The following is a 20,390-nucleotide window of genomic DNA, read 5'->3' as shown; positions in this document are numbered from 1 at the left end:
TTTATCTTTAGTTCTAGGGGTGTCCGCGGATCGGATCGGATCGGATATGGCTGAAAATTCGATCCGATCCGCACAATTTCCATCGGATCGGATCGGATATGATATCCGCACTTTTTAGTGCCGGATCCGATCCGATCCGATCCGCAAATTTGCGGATCGGATATCGGATATATCCGCATAATTTAATCTTCTCTTTTTAATCATATTTCTATGTAAAAGAATTCGATAAAAATATTTCTTTCGTACTTTTAAACTTGTTTATTCCTAAAATATTTTTAATCAAACTCTCTCTAAATAACAAAAATAAAATAATACAATATATGAATAATAATTACTAACTAAAACATACAAACAAGTAAATATAATACCAAACATATATATATTTATTTATTTTTAATTATTATAGTGCGGATCTGCGGATACGCAGATCGGATACGCGGATGTAGAGCAGATATCCGCGATCCGATCCGCAAAGGGTGCGGATCGGATCCGATCAATTTGCGTATCGGATCGTATCCGCAATTTTCGGATCAGATGCGGATATTTACCGCGGATATCCGATTCATGGACACCCCTATTTAGTTCTTTACCAATAGTGCATTCTTATTTTATTTTTTTAACTAAATTTATTAATTTCAAGAAGGGCGCGAAAGTTGAGTGAATACTGAATACAGTGATATGAGAGGCGCGAAAACCCTAAATCCTCTCTCCTGTTCTCAGCGCCTCCTTCTCTGACGGTGATTTGCTCTTTCTCTCAACTTCGCTCTGCTCTCTGTCTTCTTTTCTGATGTCTTCCGTCTTGTTTGCTTGATAATCTTCAATTGTCAATCATAAAATTGCAGGAATGATGCATTGGACGGATCAATGGCGGCGTGAATTTGATTCACAAACATTTAGTAATAATGCACTCTATGTGTTTGTTATTTTGCTTCTTAGAAATTGGAATCGTTTAATTACTTCCAGTTTAGTGTTTCAATAACTCTCTTGCATTATTTGTATATTGAAGAATTACTACTCAATTGCTGTCATGAAATAATTTACATATCTGGTTTATTACCTCTGCTCCACTTTTGCCCATTTTCTTCTTGAATTTCATGATTATGCTTTAATTTTATACTTTACTATTTTGGTTCAGTTTAAGTGCTGGGCGAGGATATGATCTGTGGCACGTGTACCACAGCTTCTAAATCACTGTAAGAACCATTTTCTTCTTAAGCTTTTAACTTCAAATCTTATTTTATTCATCAAAATTTGAGTATGGGTCTCTCCATCCCCCCCCCCCCCCCCTCTCTTTTATTCCAACCTTCTTTTCAGTTATACTCTTTGAAAATTATACCCAATCCATAATAGTTCTTAGTTCAACTGGTGAAAAGTTTTCTTTGGTAGAACGCAAAGGCTTGCAATGTTTGTTTTCTTTTCTTTATCTTTCTTTTTTTTCTTGAGTTCATACCATGTTCTCTATTCTTGGTGTTTATCTTTATTTTTATACTAATATTTAAGGGGTTGGTTTTTCTTTTGTAGAAGTTTCAAAGCACTATTGTTGCAGAAATCATTCAATTTTCGGGTTCAGTTCTTCTCCAATTGTTCTCCTAAGAAGCTAAGAATGGATAGTAATCTTAATTGTAGCATTGAGGGCAACAAAAAGGTGTGTAGAGGTGCATTGGTTGTCCTAGAAGGCTTGGATCGTTCTGGGAAGTCCTCTCAATGTAGCAGACTAGCCAATTATTTGGAGGGTCAAGGAATTTCTGCTGAATTATGGAGATTTCCTGACAGAAACACTGATGTTGGGAAAATGATATCTGCCTATCTTACTAACACTTCACAGTTGGATGATCATACTATTCATCTCCTCTTTAGTGCCAATCGTTGGGAGAAGAGGTTTTGTGTCTCCCCCACCCTTTCTGATGATTAATAAATGTTTACATTATTATCCGTCATTTGCTTTCTGTGTATGTTAATCAAATTTAAGGTCTTTGACTATGACAGAATTCTAGTGGTAGGTATAATAAAACAACTACACTTTTTTCTTTTTCTTTTTTGCTTCGGAGGAGGCCCCGCGGGGGGGGGGGGTGTTGAAGGTTTCAATGCTGTAGTGGTTTGAAAAAACATAGATAATTGAAGACTGGGCGTATAAACAATGAGATGGAGACAATACGATGGACCTTTATTGAAGTAGGAACTAGGAAGCTCAGATTGATGGTTCCAATAAACTTGTGCATTTTGTAATCTACACCATATTGTGTTGGCATAACTGATAAGAAAAAAAATCAATAACTGCGGCTTAGCTTGATGTTATAATACCCAATCTTAAGTATATGCAGGTTTTTTAGCTTTGAGGGAAGCATATCAAAGAAATCTGGTAATATATCTGAATGATTCTCATGACTACACTAATATGGCTGATATGACTTTGCTGATATTGTAACAAGATGTATATCCTGGATATTTTGTTGCACTGGGTAGTGTTTTTGGGTTACAAGTAAATTTCTAATGTTACTTTGAAATATCTTAAATCAAATCAGTTTTTATGTATTTATGATGGTTAGTTTGGACTAATACTATCTGTTAAGGTAGTTTGAAAACGTATTTGACATTGTAGGTCACTGATGGAAACCAAACTCAAATCTGGAACAACCCTCATTGTTGACCGCTATTCATATTCTGGTGTGGCTTTCTCCTCTGCCAAGGGACTTGATATTGAGTGGTGTAAGGTAAATTTTTTAAGTAATCTGTTTTCTGTTGAGGTGAAAAAAAATCAAGGGTGCAAATGAGAGCTTCCGTTCTAGTTAAGAGTTTGTGTAATGTGTTTTCTGTTAACTACACTAATAGGTTCTATCTCTATTAGTTAATCATGAACACATTTTTTAGGCTCCAGAGGTTGGGCTGCTTGCTCCGGATTTGGTAGCTTACCTTGATATTCCACCGGAGGTAATATGAAACTTCTATCCGTGTAGCCAATAGAAAAGTTCTGTTTTGGGCAAGTTTTAAGCCTCAATCCAATATTTGCTTTGTTAAAAAGAAAATTTTATTTTCCATTGGTTTCTATTTTCATTCATGCTGGGAAAACAAGATTTTTATTCTACTGAAAGAAATCCATGCTTCTTTTATGAAATGTCTTTCTCGGCTCTCTTTCTTTGTTCGATCTTGCTCGGATTTTTTTGAAGTAAAGGGAGTGTGGGAAGTTGGGACAATAGTTACAGCATACATGTATTACCGTTTTCCAAGAGGGTGTTCTGTTCTTAATATAGAGATGTATTGTGCTATACTGCTATTTCGTCTATAAAATTAACACTTTGATATAAACCTGAATGAGCTTTTGGCACTACATGCACATGGGTTTTCCGACCTCTTTCGGTGTTGTTGGCTAGCATATTTAAGTATTGGTTCATTCATGTTGGTGTACCATTGTTTGTATATTTGAATTTTCCCCATACATTCCATATATATCAGAAAGCCGCAGAAAGAGGAGGGTATGGAGGTGAGAGATATGAAAAGTTGGAGTTTCAGAAGAAAGTTGCTGAAAGTTACAAAGCTCTTCATGATGTCTCCTGGAAGGTAATGGGCTGCTTATATGACCACTGCTCCTGAAATTAATAGTTCTGACATTAAGGCTATATTTGGCAAGTGTCTTAAAACAGAAGAAAATATAGACATTAGGCAATGAAGATAATGTCTATCACAACTCTTCCTAGTATTTTGTAGACAAAATTTGGCTAATTTTTTTAGAGAGGAGATATTTTACTTGTTCCTTTACTTGTATCTGTTTCTTTCTTTGGACACGTTGGTGTCTTTTAACGTCTGTAGTATTTCTAAGGACTATTACCAATCAAGGCCAACAGATTTTTATAGCTGACTGTCACTCTGTTTTTCACTTTTTTGGCTTTTCATTTTGTTGGCAAAGGGGGTGGAATTTCATTCTAAATAAACCTTTTGTTCTTGTTTTTGCCTTTGTTCCTCTTTTTTCTCTTTCCACTGGCTTGGTTCAGTCTGTAGATGCTTGCCAACCCATTGAAGATGTGGAGAAACAGTTACAGGAGATAGTATTTGATTGTGTCACAGAGTGTCAGAAGGGGAAGAAGCCGCTCTCCCTCTTGTGGTCAAAGTAGACCTATTATACTCTTGAAAGGGATATAGACAAATATGTGAGGATCAATCATGAACCTTATAATATTCGGTTGTGTTTGTTTCATTCTTATTTCCTATGTATCATTAGTTAGACATTTGTTTTCTATATATATAATGGCAAATAGGCTTTTTGTAATCTTGGTGAGAGCACTGTATAATTAAATTTCACTGAAGTTAACCTTTATAGTTTTCTTTTTTTGGTCAGAAACCTTTATAGTTTATACACTACAATAGAGTTTCTTGGCTATGGTATTGAAGTTCATATCCACCAATTTGGCCTTTTTGTCCCCGGAATTTTTTCCTACTATTATGTATGTATTTATCTACATGCTTACGGTATCAAATTGTCAAGGCTGGAATCTACTTTTTCTTTGTGCTTTTTAAAATCATTTATTCATGTCTCATTTATGTCAATATTCTATATTTTTCATGAAAGTGCCTTTTCTTCTCATTTTTATCCTCTTGACAACATTTAAAATAATGTTTTCTTTGTTCCTGTAGAAAATTGAATTAATCAATATACTAATATAATTTTGGCTGTGTACCAAAAAAAAAAAAAAAATCAGTAATCAATTAGTTAATGCATATAAAAAATATATATTTGATGTTTTATTAATATTGTATTATATTATTTAAACAAGTTTGATTATTTATTTATTATAAATTTGGTTATTTTATTTTGATAGATTTAAATATTATAATAATCAATTATTTAGTTGAAAAAATTGTGAATTATATATATATATATATATATATATATATATATATAATAGTTAATTTGGTGATTATTTAGTATATATAAAATATTCTTTTTAAAATAAACTATATATATATAATAGTTAATTTGGTGATTATTTAGTATATATAAAATATTCTTTTTAAAATAATCTCATAAGTTTGGTGCAATAAATTTCAAATAAATTTCTCCCTAGTTATCCGTGATAGAAAGCTTTAAAAAGTTAAATTCGGTGGCATAAGCAATGCTTGATGATAAATAGATCATAGAATCTTACATTTGAAGATACTAAATAGTAAATACAGTCAACTCTCAAAGTTCACAAGTAAGACACGTAAATTTCCAATTCCATACTTAGTGACAAGATGGTAAATATAGCAAAAATTATGTCCATTTCAGGAAGAAAAAGGATTGGCTTTGGGGCAATCTATATTAATCTCCTTTGACAAGGCGCGAAGCCATGAAAATTGAAAGATTTTCAACCTTCCATTAATAAATTTCCTATATAAATATTCTTAGGGTTTTTTATTCCCCACCCTTTTCATTTCTATTTTAACAATATTTTTCTTATTTTTCCAGCTCGTTGGTAATGTTTTTTGATTTACTAAACACATGTCATTTGTATTACTTAAAAAATTATTGATATAACAATGAATTTAGATCCTCAAGTTAAACTTTTATAATACTGCTAAGTTGACGGTTATTATGACTAGATTAAATCAAGCGTCACATATACAATATACAGTATGTAACATATAATCAATTAATGATTAATAAAACGAAAAGTTTTGGTACCAAAGTATTAAAAGTAATTTATTAGAATTAATCTAATTATTCCTTTTACCCCAATTGACTGATAAAATCCAATTATTGTCTTCGAGAATTGAGGAGGTAGAGTCTCTACTCTCTACTAAAAGGTTTCTTATTTTTAATTTTTATATGTCACTATTCACTTCCTAGAAATTGATACTTTTAATTAAAAAATTATCAAAATAGGAACTATCTTGAGCAACCAGATTTTTCACATATCATTATAGTAACACAGGTTTGAATAGTTTGGTACTTAATTAATTTTTTAAAAAAATATATAAAATAATATATAAATTTATGATAGTTAATTTTGTCTTTATTTATTATTATTTTTTATATCAATCATAATACATATACAAAAAAAATCAATTATTAATTAATCATTATATAAAAATTCGTATTTGATAATAAAATTCTTTTATTATATTATTATAAAAAAATTTATATTTTTGTATTTTATATCATATTTCATTTATTCTACTATTCTACGAGTGAATTAAACCATTAGCATATAATATATATTGAAATATAAAATATACAATAAAATAAATTAAACTGCATATATATTTATTAATAAATATATAATGACTAATTTTTTACGTTCATATAGTATTTTTGTAAAAACATATTTCATCACATATTTTATTTACAAAACTTTAAAAAATTAAAGGAAGAGTAAATGAAAAATAAAAATATTACTTACACAAAAGTGTCTTTTTACTAGAAAATAATTAAAAAATATTAAATAATTTAATATATTTAATTAAATTATTTAATATAATACATTTTAGTTATTGCCTTTACATAAATATTTTTTCTGCCACCAAAAGAAATAAAAACTCGAGATTCATGAATTTTCCTTTATAAAATAGTTTAATTTTAAATTTTTGATATACTAATAATATAAAATATTTTATTAATCATATAATTATAATTATTTTTTAAATAATTATTCACATAATTAATATAAAAAATAATTATTTTTATTAATATAATATTATGTAATTAAATCTGAGTATACTGAAAATGAAAATAGGGTTGAAAATGAAAATAGGGTTTCAAAATCGAAGTTTGAATTTAAAATTGCATAAATCCCCACATAAAAAACCAAGAGCGAGTCAGGAACCATAAAAAATTGGCTAATCGTAAATAAGAAAAAATTAGATCTTGCCGCACTCCTTCGCCGCCGATGATGAGCCGATCGAAATTGGAGCCGCCGTCTCATCAGGCGCCGTGCATCCCCAAATATGCGTCTCCCGACACCTCCAAGTCTCTCTCTATCTTTTGCGTTTTTTCTCTTTTTAGTTTTTAATTTTATTTCACTTCCTTACTCCGCTTACCTAAACAAACACCTTGAAGAAAAAAAGAAAACAAAAAAAATACTCGCTCTCTTTTGCTCTCTTGTATTTTTCATTTTCCTTGTTTCGCCGTGGAATAAATTAAAATAACAGAAGGAAAGCATATTCTTCTTCTTGTTCTCCGAAGATGGAGATGGACCCTGACGTTGTTGAAATTCTTCCCCCAATTCACCGAACTTCCAGATTGGTTAAGCAAAATCAGGTTTTTACTTTGTTGATGATCCTGCTCCTGCTCCCACTATCCTTTTTAATTTATTATTTTTTTAAGAATATAATTTTGTCCTTGCGAGGTTTCCTGAATTTGATCAAAGGTTGCATCTTTTTAATATTATTTCATCTGGGTGCTTATTTTGTCAGCCATGATCACCTATTAGAAGATCTTCGTCCTTTTTGGGATTTACTTGTTTTTGTTTGTGCCTTGTGAGCTCGTCAAGTTCTTCGTTTTTTCTCGCTCTTCTTTTTCCTCGACATTTTTGCCCCTTTTTTAGTTGGCTCTGTTGTTCATGTTTTTATTATGACATAACTCTTTGCTATCGTTATGCCACTTTATGGTAACCCTTCGTTGTTGTTTCTGTGTGTGAGCATAGAATTGATTGTGTTTACTGAGAACGTTCAGTTGTGAGTCATTGCTATTTTGCGGTTGTATCCAAATTTTTAGATCGAATTTTGGAATTGATTATGCCTTCCTGTTATGTTCTATTACCCTTTTGGGTCTTCAATAATGATTGAAAGTTAAGGGGCTTTGAAAATAGATAATGGCTATGCTATGCTTTGTAGTTTGTACAACCTTTAGCTTGGTTAATATTTTCCTATTTGGACTTTACATAAACTTTAGTGATGATCTTATTTCATTTTTACATAGGACAATATGGTTAGTTAACACCAACAATTTTACGTGCATGGTGAAGTTATGGAAGCCTGTCAGAAATCTGTGATCCATGCTATAACTTAAATATGGCAAAATTGTAATCTAAAACACTTAGGTGTGAAGGCACTGCAGCTATGTTTGATGCAAATGTTTGCTACTTAATTTGTGTTTGAATATATGAATGTTTCTGGTCTGCATTTTCCTTACTCAGATAGAGTAATTCTATTTTACTTTACTAGGCCATTCCACAGGATGTGATTGAAATTGACAACGACGATGATTGCGAGGATTTAATGATAATTGGTGAAAAAGTTGGTAAAAGTAACAAGGGGAAGACAATTGAATCTATTCACAATGGCTATGGCAATCAAGTTGTGGTTTGTATAACATTTGTTCGTTATATTTATCTTTTCCAAGATGAAACATGAGTATAACATTTTGCTTGGAATCATTTCCAGGAAAGTGGGTTTGAGACTTCTACTGGTCATTCTTCGGTACCACATAACCTAACTAGTGTTGATGCTCATGTTGCGGATCTATCATATGATGATGATGAGGATGCTGATGATGACTACATTGATTTTATTTCTGAAGAGTATGCACAAGTCGATGAGTATGCTTTATTACAGGCACACTTTGATAATGTGGATATACCTCCCGGAATTGAGGCACCGTTTACTTGGTTGCCAGAATATGAACAAGGTTTGAAGCAAACTGGGAATAGTTCTTTGCATCCTTGGTATCCTACACAATCAGATGCTGAAATTCCTCAGGTGATAGAGTCAGCTAAATCTAAAATCATAGGATCTTCAACAGGTGCTTCTAATTTTCAAATGAACATGGGTGATGTTGATCACTCCTCTGGAATAAATTTGGCTTCTCAATCTGCTCATAGTAAGAAGAAAGTAGCTAATTCACAACGCAGGGTTCGTGGTTCGCACACATTATCAGGACCCCACTCATCTAAGTCTCAATGGTTTTCAGGACCTTTCCATGTTAAAAAGACACCTGCTATTGGTTTCGTCGGCAATTCAGAGGCTGTGAAACCACCACCGGCAGGTGCACCACCATTTTGGAGGAAATTTAAAACTGCTAAGAAGCTAGGTGGCAGTAGCAGTTTGTACCATCCAAGTTTCATTGGACAGAATGGATCATTTCATCCACCAGGAATGGAATCAAAAGGCCCATGGTCAACAAATTTTCAGAATTTTATGCCAACTTTTTCTGATTACAATGCTAATTCAACTAGCTATGGTCCACTTGATTTTCTTCATCCTCCTCCTGGGCATATGCAGTTTAACACATCGGTTCACAATTCTGCCGGAGAAGGAAATAGTGGAGATAGCCCAGTTGTGGCCATCTCTGATGAAGATCGGGATGAAATCATGATGAAATTTCGAAGTTTTAAACAATTTGACACTGTTGAAGATCCATCAGATCATCGCTTTGTTGGCTATAACTCTTCCTTGAAGCAGGTAAACTTTTTGGTCAGCATTTTGATATACATTTTGTTTTATTTCTAAGGTTAATTGTTTGATAGTACCATGAATTGACTATTTTGTTTTGCCATTGATTATTTCTTGAACAGCATCCAAAGAATTGGGCTAAAAAAATCCAGGATGAGTGGAAGATTTTGGAGAAGGATTTGCCAGGTCAGTTTGTTACTGTGTTCCAGTTTCCAAATGGATGTTATATATTCTGATTCTTTCAATTTCTCCTCAACAGATACAATATTTGTCCGAGTTTATGAATCAAGGATGGATCTTTTGAGGGCCGTTATTATCGGAGCAGTGGGGACTCCTTATCATGATGGTCTTTTCTTCTTTGATGTTTTCTTCCCCAGTGGCTATCCCAATGTACCGCCGGTAAGTGGTTGATGATAAGCGAATCTAGTTCACACTATTTTGTCGTCTACTCTCTTTAATTTAAGTCTTAGACAAGAGACTTTTTCACTGCAGCAAGTTTACTACCACTCTGGAGGTCTTCGACTCAACCCGAACTTGTATAATTGTGGCAAAGTATGCCTTAGCCTGCTTAATACCTGGTCTGGCAACAAGAACGAGAAGTGGCTTCCAGGTGTTTCAACAATTCTGCAGGTTCTGGTCTCTATACAAGGTCTAATTCTCAATACGAAGCCTTACTTTAACGAACCTGGATATGCACACATGAGTGGTTCCGCAAATGGTGAAACAAAGTCCCTGCAGTATAATGAGGACACATTCATCCTTTCATTAAGAACAATGATGTATATGATGAAAAGGCCCCCCAAGGTATGATTCTAATCTTGGTAATCTTATATCTCAAACAAGATATTTGTCTTCAAAAGTTTGATTGCCATGTTTACTTGTATCATCTCTCGTCTTTGTATCAAGCTCAACTTTATGAATTTGGTTCTTCTAAAGTGGAAAAATTGCTATAGTGATAAAGTGAGGGGTTAATCACCATTGAATTTGTAACTTCCATCATAAGTGAGCTCCACTATCTTAATTAAAGGGTGATTAAATACTTACTTTTTCAATTTACCAATATTCTCACTTTAGAGGAACTTCATCCCAACTTTATGTACGGTTGACAGTTTTTGAAGATTGTTATATTTCTATGTTGTTGACCTTTAATTACCATTCCGAATCATCAATAATTATGACCTACATCTGAGAAATTGCTATGTTTACTATATTATAATGATATTCCTGGAGTTCACAATACGGAAGTTTGTCAGGTAGCGATGAAGGTAGTTTAGTATTACTTCGAAAAATGGAATTCATGTCAATGAAGAGGAATCCAGCAAGTGCCAGAATAGGCAATTTTTTCTATTGTGGATTCCTTGAACTTGTGTTTGTCCCATTTGAGGTTTTGAAGTTCAACTGTCCATTTTATTTTTGGTTTCAGCATTTTGAGAACTTTGTTACGGGGCATTTCTATAGCCGAGCTCATGATATTCTAGTGGCATGCAAAGCGTACATGGAGGGTGCGCAAGTTGGATGTTTGGTCAAGGGTGGGGTTCAGGATGTCGACGAAGGCGACAAAAGCTGCTCGAAGCAGTTCAAGGAATCTCTAACTGGATATGTGAGTATGATTGTCAAAGAGTTTGCAAAAATTGGAGTTAAGGACTGTGAGAAGTTCCTCTCCACCAAAAAAATAGTGAACAAGCCTTTGTCTTTGCCTGCAGCCTGAACATTCTCATTGTGATTACCAATTTTGAGACTTTGATACAAAAGGCTTATTAACTAAATAGAAGGTTTATGTTTAAGTGGCTAACACTTTCAGGGCACTGCTTTCTGCACATATTCTGGATGATGTATATAGTTACAGTTGCAGATAAATATTTAAAGGACATTGCTAAGGTCACAGGAGATAAATATGTCTATTCATGATCTCAATTTGGCTTCTGTCTGGTTGCTTTTGACTTTTTCCTATGTTTCTTTTAGGGTTACGTTGACAACACTGCTTTACATAAGATATTAAGATAGTGAATTTTATGGTAATTATGATTAAAGTGGTTAATGATGGCTATAATATTTTGGTAACAATTAAAAAGTGTAAGTAAAATTACGGCAATATTTTTTTACTATTTAGTAATATTTTTAAGTGATCTTCATCTTGATAAAAAAATTTTCGAATATTGTTCTTGACAAAAATATTTTTAAATAATTTTAAAATGTGTCAAAAATGTCTAGTCTTGATTAAAAAACTTGTTCTGTTAAAAAAAATTGTGATGTGACTTGTCATATAAGAAACTGTTTGTCATATCATTTTGTTACGTTTGTAAATAATTTGAGAATATTTTTGTCAATAACAAAATTTAGAGGTAATTTTGTTAGTGACAAAATAATTCGGGTGCATTTTTTTTAGTTTATTCTATTTTTAATTTGATTGCATTTTTTATTTTTATTTTAAATAAAGAAGTGTTGTTAAATAATAAAAAAAATATAATTTTAATTTTCATTGTATTTTTAAGTATTGTGAAAATTTTATAACCACTTTAATCATAATCATCATAGAATGTATTTACTAAGTTACAAACTATTCAAAGTTTTTAATACTCTTGGTGACTTTTCAAACATAGCCGGCTGTATACTCTATAACCTCTCATTTGCAATATCCAAACGGATTCTAATTAATTTGACTTGAATTATAAGGTTAAGTTTCTGTTCTTTTTTTCTTTTCCCAGTTCCCACTAGAGTTGCGAGACTTCTTTAAGAAAAAAATGAGTATTGTTAGCTTATAACCATGAACATGTGATCTAATAGTTACTTTACTTGGTCTCTTAACTAAGTGATGGAGATTCTATCCCTCATTCTTGCGAATGAAAATCATTTTATAGCCAGACTTTTAACCCTTAATTAAAAGTTTAAGGGTCCAAGTGATTAATCATTGTTTTATATATATACATATAAGAAATTGTGCATATAATTTTGTATGGTGTATAATTTCCAGGTTTTTTTAATATGAAATTATAATATTTTTCCTGATGTACCCTGTCCTAGGGGGCAACATCCTATCCGTTATTCACGGATAGATGGAATGCACTAAAAACTAAAAAGTCTTCATTGCTAACTTGTTTTTTGGTCTTTGACTCCATAGTTTCTTCTGCCTTAATGAGTGATGAAGAATTATTCCAAGTCTTTGTGGTCAACCATAATAGGGAAGACAAATAAATAAATAAATAAATAATAACATTTGAAACATCCAAGAAATTGTTTTTTCGTATTCTATTATGCATGGGTTGAAAATCTCTAACGAAAGGAAACTTCCCTGAAAATGTATGAGTAGAAAGATGGTCCAATCAACGTCACAACTCTATCTTTAAGTATATTACATCCACTCCTAGTGATCTCTAACCAATAAAAAGAACCACAAATTTCATCGCAAATCACAATCATGGGAACTCGATAACATCGGAAGGAAATATATAAAAACGAAATCGTTCTGTTTTGATTGGATGTAAAAAACAAATGACTTCATTTCACCGTTATTCAAAATGACAAGAGAGTGCTAGCTCACTCCGTTTACTGAGTCATTGTTGAAACGGGATCGAGGGACCGGGATAGTGTTTGGAGCTCGACCTCGAGGACAACAATAATGCAATTGAAACCTTAGGGATCAAATCAGTACACGGCGTTAATTAGAGACCGCTTAGGGTTAGTGATTAGAACTATTATGATTATTATTATAGTAGATTATGAGATTGACTAATTTAGCTTTAAATAACTGTAATAATTACGGGTGTACATATGGGTCGAGTAAATTTGGGTTCGTCTTGGCTCTAATGTTAAATAATGACTGGGTCTATTGATTCTTACCCAATAAAATCTTACTACTTTTGGTACACACTTAAACGGGTCTAAACTGGTAAAGTCTTAGTCTTAATAAGTTTTATATAAAAAAATTATGATACACTTATTTATAAAAAAAAAAAAAAACATATTTATTATCGAAAAGTTAATATTCATATTTGAACTTAAATTTATTCATAAATTCAAATTTTATGCTTCTTTGATATATTTTCTAATTCAACAAGTGTGGTTAAAAACAAGCCAATAAACTTATAATTAATATAATATAATATTAAAATTAATTTAAAACATATATACTTTTTTTAGTTTTCTTAGAGTGCTCATGAACCGGGTGTAGCCGAGTTCGTCTTGACCCGGACCCGATCCTAAATAATGATCGCGTCTATTTTTGCTTCTCAAAGGATTCAAACTTAATGCTCGGTAACTACGACTATTTAGTAGAGACATACAGAGATTATATAAGTAAACTCAATTCTTCTTTTCTCCCTCAACCACTCCTCTCTGATAACACAAACAAACTCTTGATCATTGTTATGGATCCTCTTGTCTCAGTTATCTTCTTTCTCTTCACTTTCTTGTCCATCAAGTTTGCCTCTTCTGCTTCAGAACTCTCGTATAACAACCACTGTAACTCTTTTGTCTCATACTCAACACCTTCCAACAAAAGGGTGAACACTTTCCCTCTTGGTGATACTCACAATGGTTACTTCCAAGGAGGGAAGAAGATCACTGGCCTTGGAAATGGAAAAACATGGAGCCAATTCTCCTTTTACCTTCAACCAAGAAGAATCCAAACAACTGAGGCCTCTCACTTATTCAAACTTGAAGGCCTTGTTTCATTCAGGAGCACTCTTACATGGAACTTCACCTATGTTCAAAGCCGAAGTCACCGGTGGAGGAGAATTGGTCACGGCAGTGATCTTGTAACCTCTTTTAAGCTTGAAGGGTTCTGGTCTGAATCCTCAGGGAAGGTTTGCATGGTTGGCAGAGGCACTTATTTTTCCGAAATAGGTGAATCTATTGGCCTTGAAGCTGTGTTTAAGCTTAACAATGTGTTCAGTTCAAGTAATATCAGTAGCATGGTCATTGGAAAGTTGGAGAGCTTGAGTTCTGAGAATGATAAGAGTTACTTTGAACCAATTTCTTTGTTCATGTTTCCAAAAGAAGCATACGACTATACCTTAGATTCCACAGAGGCAGATAAAGAATGCTCTTCTGGAATTGATGCTGCACAAGGTTTGTCATTGGATTCAAACTCCTTAAGTTTTTGCTCAAATTCAATCTCAAGAGCCATTGCTATGCTCCCATTGGAGTACTCTGATGAATGCAATTCTCCTAAGAATTGCACTCCTATTGATGGCAGTTCTGGACAATTGCCAACACTAATGTCTTTGAAAGCCATTCAGTGTTCTCATTCTCAGAAGCATAGGATGAGGGTTCTTCTTGAATTTTCAAATAATAGTTACTACTACTATGGTATGAACCAAGAAAAAAATCCCCAAAACATATTAGTAGGTGAAGGGTGGTGGAATAAGAAGAGCAATGTTTTGTGTGTAGTAGCTTGCCATATCAAGGAAATTTCATCTTCCGTGGATGGCGCTCGTGTTGACGATTGCTCAGTGAGATTAAGATTGAGGTTCCCCTCGACTTGGTCGATCAAAAACACTAGTAGCATAGTTGGGGAAATTTGGAGCAACAAGACTGCAAATGAACAAGGCTACTTCAAGAGGATCAAATTCAGAAATGATGAACCTCAATTGATGGTGGTTGGTCATGGCTTAGAGTATAAGTACAGCCAACTAGAAATAGCTAACAAATCATGCCACAACCAAAAACCTGTTAAAGGCCAGGGGAAAAGCTATCCAGAGGCATATTCTTATGATATGAGATTTGATATGTCAGTTAAAGAGTCAAGAAAAAGAGTAGCTTGGGGTTATTCAGCTCCTTTATTTGTTGCTGATCAATTTTATGATTTGGGGATGCCTATGTTTTTGGATTCTGTTTCAAGCTTCTCAGATCCAGTTCCTCATCCTGATATCCACAACAACAATAATGGTAGCTTGTTCAACATTAGCTACAAGATTAGCCTCACACCGCTGTCTTTCTCGGGGATAGATGACAAGAATTCTTTCTTCAGTAATAAGTCATTTGAGACAGTGAAGCTCACTGCCGAAGGAATTTATGATGCTCAAGGTGGAACCTTGTGTATGGTAGGCTGCCGCAAAGTTTCCTTAAAAAATGCTACAAATACGTATTCTTTGGACTGTGAGATTATGGTGAACTTTCAGTTTCCACCATTAGGTACAACCGATGGGAGGCGTATCAGGGGAAGCATCGAAAGCACGCGCAAAAAGTCGGATCCTCTTTACTTCAAGCCTTTAGACCTATCTGCATCAACAAATTACATGATATCATTAAGAAGGAATGCTTGGAGAATGGATATGGAGGTCATCATAGCACTGATATCCACCACTCTAGCATGTGTTTTTGTTGGATTGCAACTCTACCATGTAAGGAGGAACCCTGATGTGCTACCCTTCATCTCAATTATGATGATGTCGATTCTCACTTTTGGCTACATGATACCTCTTGTTCTGAACCTTGAAGCTCTTCTCAGCCAAAATCCTAACAACAAAAACATTGTATATGGCTTTGGTGGATGGCTTGAAGTCAATGAAATCGCGGTGAGGCTAACAACCATGGTAGCTTTCTTGTTGCAGTTCCGGCTCCTATATCTTACTTGGTCATCAAGAAAGACCAACGGAAGCAAGGGAAGTTTCTGGAATGCCGAGAAGAAGGCAACATTTGTCACCTTACCCTTGTTTGCAGCCGGTTTATTGGTCGTATTCCTGTTCAAATTGAAGAAAGGTCGAGCTCAAGCTTCTATATACGCCGGAGGGTACTACAACCGAGAACCTTCCTCTTGGGAAAACTTGAAGTCTTATGGTGGTTTAGTAATGGATGGTTTTCTCTTGCCACAGATAATTTTGAACATTTTCTCAAACATAAAGAGGGCACAAATTCTTTCATGCTCATTTTACATTGGAACTACATTTGTGAGAGTGTTGCCACATGCCTATGATCTCTACAGGGCTCACAATTATGCTGAAGTAGATGATTTCGCATACCTGTATGCAGATCCTGATGCAGATTTTTACTCAACTACTTGGGATATTGTGATCCCTTTGGGGGGTATCTTGTTTGCTATCATTGTATACTTGCAGCAACGTTTTGATGCTCTTTGTGTAATGCCTCAGAGATTCAAAGGGTCATTTGCATATGATAAGGTGCCTGCAGAAACTGAATTAGAAGGAGAAGTACAAACAACAAACATCTAATGTGCACTTTTCTGAAACCAATGTGAATTATAGTTTTTCTTTTTCTTAGTAATGTATTTAGGGGAACACAAGTAGAGTTCTCTACAAATCTATTGTGGTTATGAAATTGTGTTTTGTTGTGAGTTTACTGTTAGTCTTTGTAAAATAAATTTGGCACTATAAAAAGACTGTTCATGTGGCTGATTAGTTTGGCTAGCCTTGTATACTATGAAATTTTGAAGCTAAAGTATAAGTAGCGTTTATTTGTTACTTTTAAGAAAGTGATTTTACAACTAGGCTTTTGTATAGTTGAAAAAAGATTGAAATTTATTTTAATAAAATCTAGTTTATATAAAAGAAAAGGCAATTAACTAATACAAATTAATTATCTATTTTTTTCACTAAAAGTATTGACCTTTATCATTCTTCCAAAACTAATTTAAAGCCCCCCCCCCCCCCCCCCCCCAAAAAAAAAACATAAAAAAAATAAAAGAGAGTACTAAGTATTTAGAAATCTTTCTTGGATTATTGTTCCGTCCAAGTTCCAATCTATGGTTGTTGACTTGCTGCCGTTGAACCCAAGTTTACATACATCAAGGGGAGTCATCATGGACGTGTCATATTTAAACTTCTCCGTTGTATTTTTAATTTTTTATCCTTGTCAATAATATCTGTAACAATGATTAAGGAACAAACATATTTTGCATATCTTCTTTTTTTGTCAGAACATATTTTGCATATCTTTTTGTTTTGGTCTTGATATTTTGCATATCTAAATGACCTAAAAAGGAACAAAGAGATGCAGGAACAAAGAATAGTATAATAACTCAACAAAAAGATACAGCCTGAAATTTTGGAGTGATCATCCAAGTGTGGCAAAATTATTGAGACACAATGTCACAATGATACAAACATAGTAAATAGCAAGGCCCAAGATGATAAAGAAAATGGGCTGGAGGAATCCAATAAGAAGAATGATCCAATTGGCAAGAGAGTGAGAAAACCACATGTGTGGATTTTTTTTTTTTGGGTTTACCCAAACAATATCCCCCAACTCATTAGGTTAAGGACTAATCCATCGCGGATTTGAGCTCCATTTAAGGGTCTGTCGCTGGCTAATGAGTTGCATGCACAAGGCGGGGTTCGAACTCCCGACACTTGCTTAAACGGACGAGTGAGCTGACCACTCGACCAACCCAAGTTGGTTAACCACATGTGTGGATGAAAGACTATAAAGTGTAACTGTTGTGCGTCGCAGGTGATAATTAGCTAGTGTTGAGGTCATAGTTGGTTACAATGGCTTGGAGAAATGGGTTGTTAAAAGGGAATTGCTAGTGTATGGAAGGTAACTATTGATAATGATTATGAATTATTAGTGCAGGATTGCCTCGTGTTCAGGGGCTGTTTTCTCTATTTCATTGCTTCTTATTTTAATTCATACATTCTTTCTCTTATTATTTTTGTGATAATTGTTATTGTGTAGTTGCTTATTAAAATTGGTGCTTTCATTGAGAGTAAATCGGAGCCATGGCAGATGGGACCAGTTTGAATCGACCCTGTCCAACAAGTAAGAGATCACCACACTCAGTTGTGGTCTCATAGAGGCAAATGAGCGGATTGCGACACTCAAAACCGGCTCACAATTGACAAGATGTTGCATCAGAATCAGAAGTTCAAATAGAAAAACACTGATTACGTCCTCGCTAGGGATGATGCCGCGAATGGTGGTGCTAGTCCTGGTTTGGACAACCTGGGAGTTGAGAAATCGTGGCCTCGAATGAGGGTGAAAGTTGCTGATCTTCCTATGTTTGACGGCGATGGGGTTGAAAATTGGGTGTTCTGCGCTCGCCAATATTTGGAAAAGTTTGAAATACCAATGCAGTAGAGGATCTGGGTATTATCGTTCCACCTTGTAGATGCGGCTTATGCATGGTATTGGTGGGGAATCAACAACAACATCACCTACAACTGGGACACATTTTTGAACACTATGAAGGTCAGGTTCGGGAAGAATCTCTTCTACGATCCTCGCACTGCCCTCAAGGAGCTGAAGCAGAACGGTTCAATGGAGGAGTACCAGAACCAATTTGAAGAATTGACTAACAGAGACAATGGGTTGAGTGAAGAGTGGATTATTTTTCTTTTTGTGGCTGGGCTTCAAGATCAAATGAAGTGTGAATTGCTCTTAGCCTAGCCCACTTCTTATATCCAAGCAGTCTCCATTGCCAAGCTGCATGAGCAGAAGAATGCTTCTACCTTAGGCTTGACCCGCATTGGAATGACTAAGCCCAATGCCCCTATAACCCGACCCGGTTCGCACTTAATCAAACCCTCAACCTATCCAAGCTCATCTCTTTGGCGCCCCTCCCCACCACAAGTTCAACAGCTTCCAATACCTTTCCAATACCCTCAATGCCAACGGCACCATCACCATTCAAGAAATTAACAAGTGCGGATATTCGAGCTCGAAAGGAAAAGGGCTTGTGCTACTACTGTGATGAACGTTATACACAAGGTCACTGCTATAAGGCCTCCTACTAGCTTCTTGTGGGAGAGGAGGAGCTCTAGGAATTGTTGCACGGATTGCCTCCGGTGCCGAAAGAGAAATCCTAGTCAGATTTAGAGGATGAAGGTACTATGGGGGAAAGGCAGGAACCTTGCATAAGTCTAAATGCTCTAAAAGGAGAATTTCATCTAGAAACTTTAAGAGTAAAAGGGATGCACGAAAACTGGCCGCTACTAATCTTGATCGACAGCGGCAGCACCCACAAATTTATCAAAAGGTCAGTAGTTAAGAAACTGAACCTAAACCTCACCCCATCCCAATGCTTCAGGTAATGGTAGGTAATGGGGATTCTATTAATTGCGTTGCGAAATGTCACGATTTTTCTGTTATGGTGCAAGGATATAGCTTTAGAGTAGATACTTATGTGCTGGATTCAAAAGGTGCTGATGTTGTGTTGGATGTGCGATGCGGTTGGGCACTATCTGAATCAACTACTTGGAATTGTTTATGAAGTTCAAGGTTTTGGGAAAATGGATCACATTCAAATGAGAGAGGCTATTAAGGGACACTAAACTGAATTTCAAAAAGGGGAAGAAGCTCAATGATAGTGGCAATATTGGCTCTCTGTTCCAACTAGAGACGGTCAATTCAGTAGCATTCCTGACTCCGAAAGTAGTTGATGGGGTTGTTCAAGAAGCGCTTGAGGCTTTTTTAGATGTTTTTGTAGAACCCACCCAATTACCACCGCAGTGCACTGTTGATAATCCAATTCACCTAGCATCGGGTGCCGCACTAGTTAGCGTCAGACCAAACAAGTGCCTTCACTTCCAAAAAGAAGAGATGGAGTGTTTAACGGCTGAAATGTTGCAAACGAGAGTAATCAAGGATAACCAAAGTGCATTTTCGAGTCTAGTCTTGCTTGTGAAGAAGAAAGATGGAGGCTGAAGATTTTGTGTCGACTATCGTGCCTTGAACACAATTACTATGAAAGATAAGTTCCCAATCCCAACCATTGATGAAATTTTAGATACAAGAATGGTTACAAATTCGAATGAGGAAGGAAGATATTGATAAGATAACCTTTCAAACTCATATGGGGCATTATGAGTTTGTTGTGATGCTATTTGGGCTCACAAATGTGCCATCTACTTTTCAAGCTACTATGAATCGGGTTTTCCAGCCTTTCTTACGACGATTTATTGCTGTCTTCTTTGATGATATTCTAGTTTATAGCCACACTAGAGAGGAACATTTGCAGCACTTGGCTCAAGAATTGCAAGTTCTCAGAGAGCATCAGTTATTTGCCAAACAATCCAAATGCACTTTCCTCCAGCAGCAGATTGAATATTTGGGTCATGTGATTTCTGGGGAAA

At 34.8% G+C, this 20,390-nt stretch overlaps 3 protein-coding genes across 8 annotated transcripts; all 3 read left to right on the top strand.

Moving 5' to 3' along the window:
* The first annotated feature begins 623 nt into the window (after positions 1 to 623).
* On the top strand, positions 624 to 4,397 carry LOC107614041 (thymidylate kinase). 4 transcript variants are annotated; one of them, XM_016316253.3, is made up of 8 exons: positions 624 to 737; positions 843 to 896; positions 1,136 to 1,193; positions 1,525 to 1,878; positions 2,600 to 2,711; positions 2,869 to 2,928; positions 3,451 to 3,555; positions 3,987 to 4,397. In XM_016316253.3, exons 3-8 carry the CDS (start codon positions 1,156 to 1,158, stop codon positions 4,104 to 4,106), a joined length of 789 nt encoding a protein of 262 aa, XP_016171739.1. In that variant the 5' UTR covers positions 624 to 737; positions 843 to 896; positions 1,136 to 1,155; the 3' UTR covers positions 4,107 to 4,397. The 4 variants fall into 4 exon arrangements, with proteins under 4 accessions (XP_016171739.1, XP_016171736.1, XP_020964804.1 ...); XM_016316250.3 differs by having other exon boundaries at positions 1,522 to 1,878; XM_021109145.2 differs by lacking the exon at positions 843 to 896 and having other exon boundaries at positions 641 to 737.
* Positions 4,398 to 6,833: 2,436 nt separating this feature from the next.
* LOC107612864 (putative ubiquitin-conjugating enzyme E2 25) lies at positions 6,834 to 11,286 on the top strand. 3 transcript variants are annotated; one of them, XM_016314627.2, is made up of 8 exons: positions 6,846 to 6,940; positions 7,123 to 7,231; positions 8,137 to 8,274; positions 8,356 to 9,372; positions 9,486 to 9,549; positions 9,623 to 9,762; positions 9,856 to 10,167; positions 10,787 to 11,286. In XM_016314627.2, exons 1-8 carry the CDS (start codon positions 6,861 to 6,863, stop codon positions 11,069 to 11,071), a joined length of 2,145 nt encoding a protein of 714 aa, XP_016170113.1. In that variant the 5' UTR covers positions 6,846 to 6,860; the 3' UTR covers positions 11,072 to 11,286. The 3 variants fall into 3 exon arrangements, with proteins under 3 accessions (XP_088352875.1, XP_016170113.1, XP_016170114.2); XM_088496749.1 differs by having other exon boundaries at positions 6,834 to 7,231; XM_016314628.3 differs by lacking the exon at positions 6,846 to 6,940 and having other exon boundaries at positions 7,001 to 7,231; positions 8,137 to 8,268.
* Positions 11,287 to 13,727: 2,441 nt separating this feature from the next.
* On the top strand, positions 13,728 to 18,396 carry LOC107610755 (uncharacterized). The gene is made up of 3 exons (XM_088495463.1): positions 13,728 to 16,511; positions 17,995 to 18,054; positions 18,193 to 18,396. Exons 1-3 carry the CDS (start codon positions 13,728 to 13,730, stop codon positions 18,394 to 18,396), a joined length of 3,048 nt encoding a protein of 1,015 aa, XP_088351589.1.
* Positions 18,397 to 20,390: the final 1,994 nt, after the last annotated feature.

Source organism: Arachis ipaensis, chromosome B8 (assembly GCF_059453495.1).
Source record: "Arachis ipaensis isolate K30076 ecotype BB chromosome B8, ASM5945349v1, whole genome shotgun sequence".
Lineage (NCBI taxonomy): Eukaryota > Viridiplantae > Streptophyta > Magnoliopsida > Fabales > Fabaceae > Arachis > Arachis ipaensis.
This window is presented reverse-complemented; position numbering and strand designations above follow the sequence as displayed.

What these genes read in the sequence shown, in the direction of transcription:
- LOC107610755 (XM_088495463.1), top strand. Translation starts at nt 13,728, where the DNA reads ATGGATCCTCTTGTCTCAGTTATCTTCTTTCTCTTCACTTTCTTGTCC. An exon ending in AAACTGAATTAGAAGGAGAA is followed by an intron (nt 16,512 to 17,994) that starts GTACAAACAACA and finishes GTTATTGTGTAG; the next exon opens with TTGCTTATTAAAATTGGTGC. An exon ending in AGCCATGGCAGATGGGACCA is followed by an intron (nt 18,055 to 18,192) that starts GTTTGAATCGAC and finishes AAGTTCAAATAG; the next exon opens with AAAAACACTGATTACGTCCT.
- LOC107612864 (XM_016314627.2), top strand. Translation starts at nt 6,861, where the DNA reads ATGATGAGCCGATCGAAATTGGAGCCGCCGTCTCATCAGGCGCCGTGC. An exon ending in TTTGGAGAAGGATTTGCCAG is followed by an intron (nt 9,550 to 9,622) that starts GTCAGTTTGTTA and finishes TCTCCTCAACAG; the next exon opens with ATACAATATTTGTCCGAGTT. An exon ending in GCTATCCCAATGTACCGCCG is followed by an intron (nt 9,763 to 9,855) that starts GTAAGTGGTTGA and finishes TTTTCACTGCAG; the next exon opens with CAAGTTTACTACCACTCTGG.
- LOC107614041 (XM_016316250.3), top strand. Translation starts at nt 1,156, where the DNA reads ATGATCTGTGGCACGTGTACCACAGCTTCTAAATCACT. An exon ending in GCCAATCGTTGGGAGAAGAG is followed by an intron (nt 1,879 to 2,599) that starts GTTTTGTGTCTC and finishes TTGACATTGTAG; the next exon opens with GTCACTGATGGAAACCAAAC. An exon ending in TTGATATTGAGTGGTGTAAG is followed by an intron (nt 2,712 to 2,868) that starts GTAAATTTTTTA and finishes CACATTTTTTAG; the next exon opens with GCTCCAGAGGTTGGGCTGCT.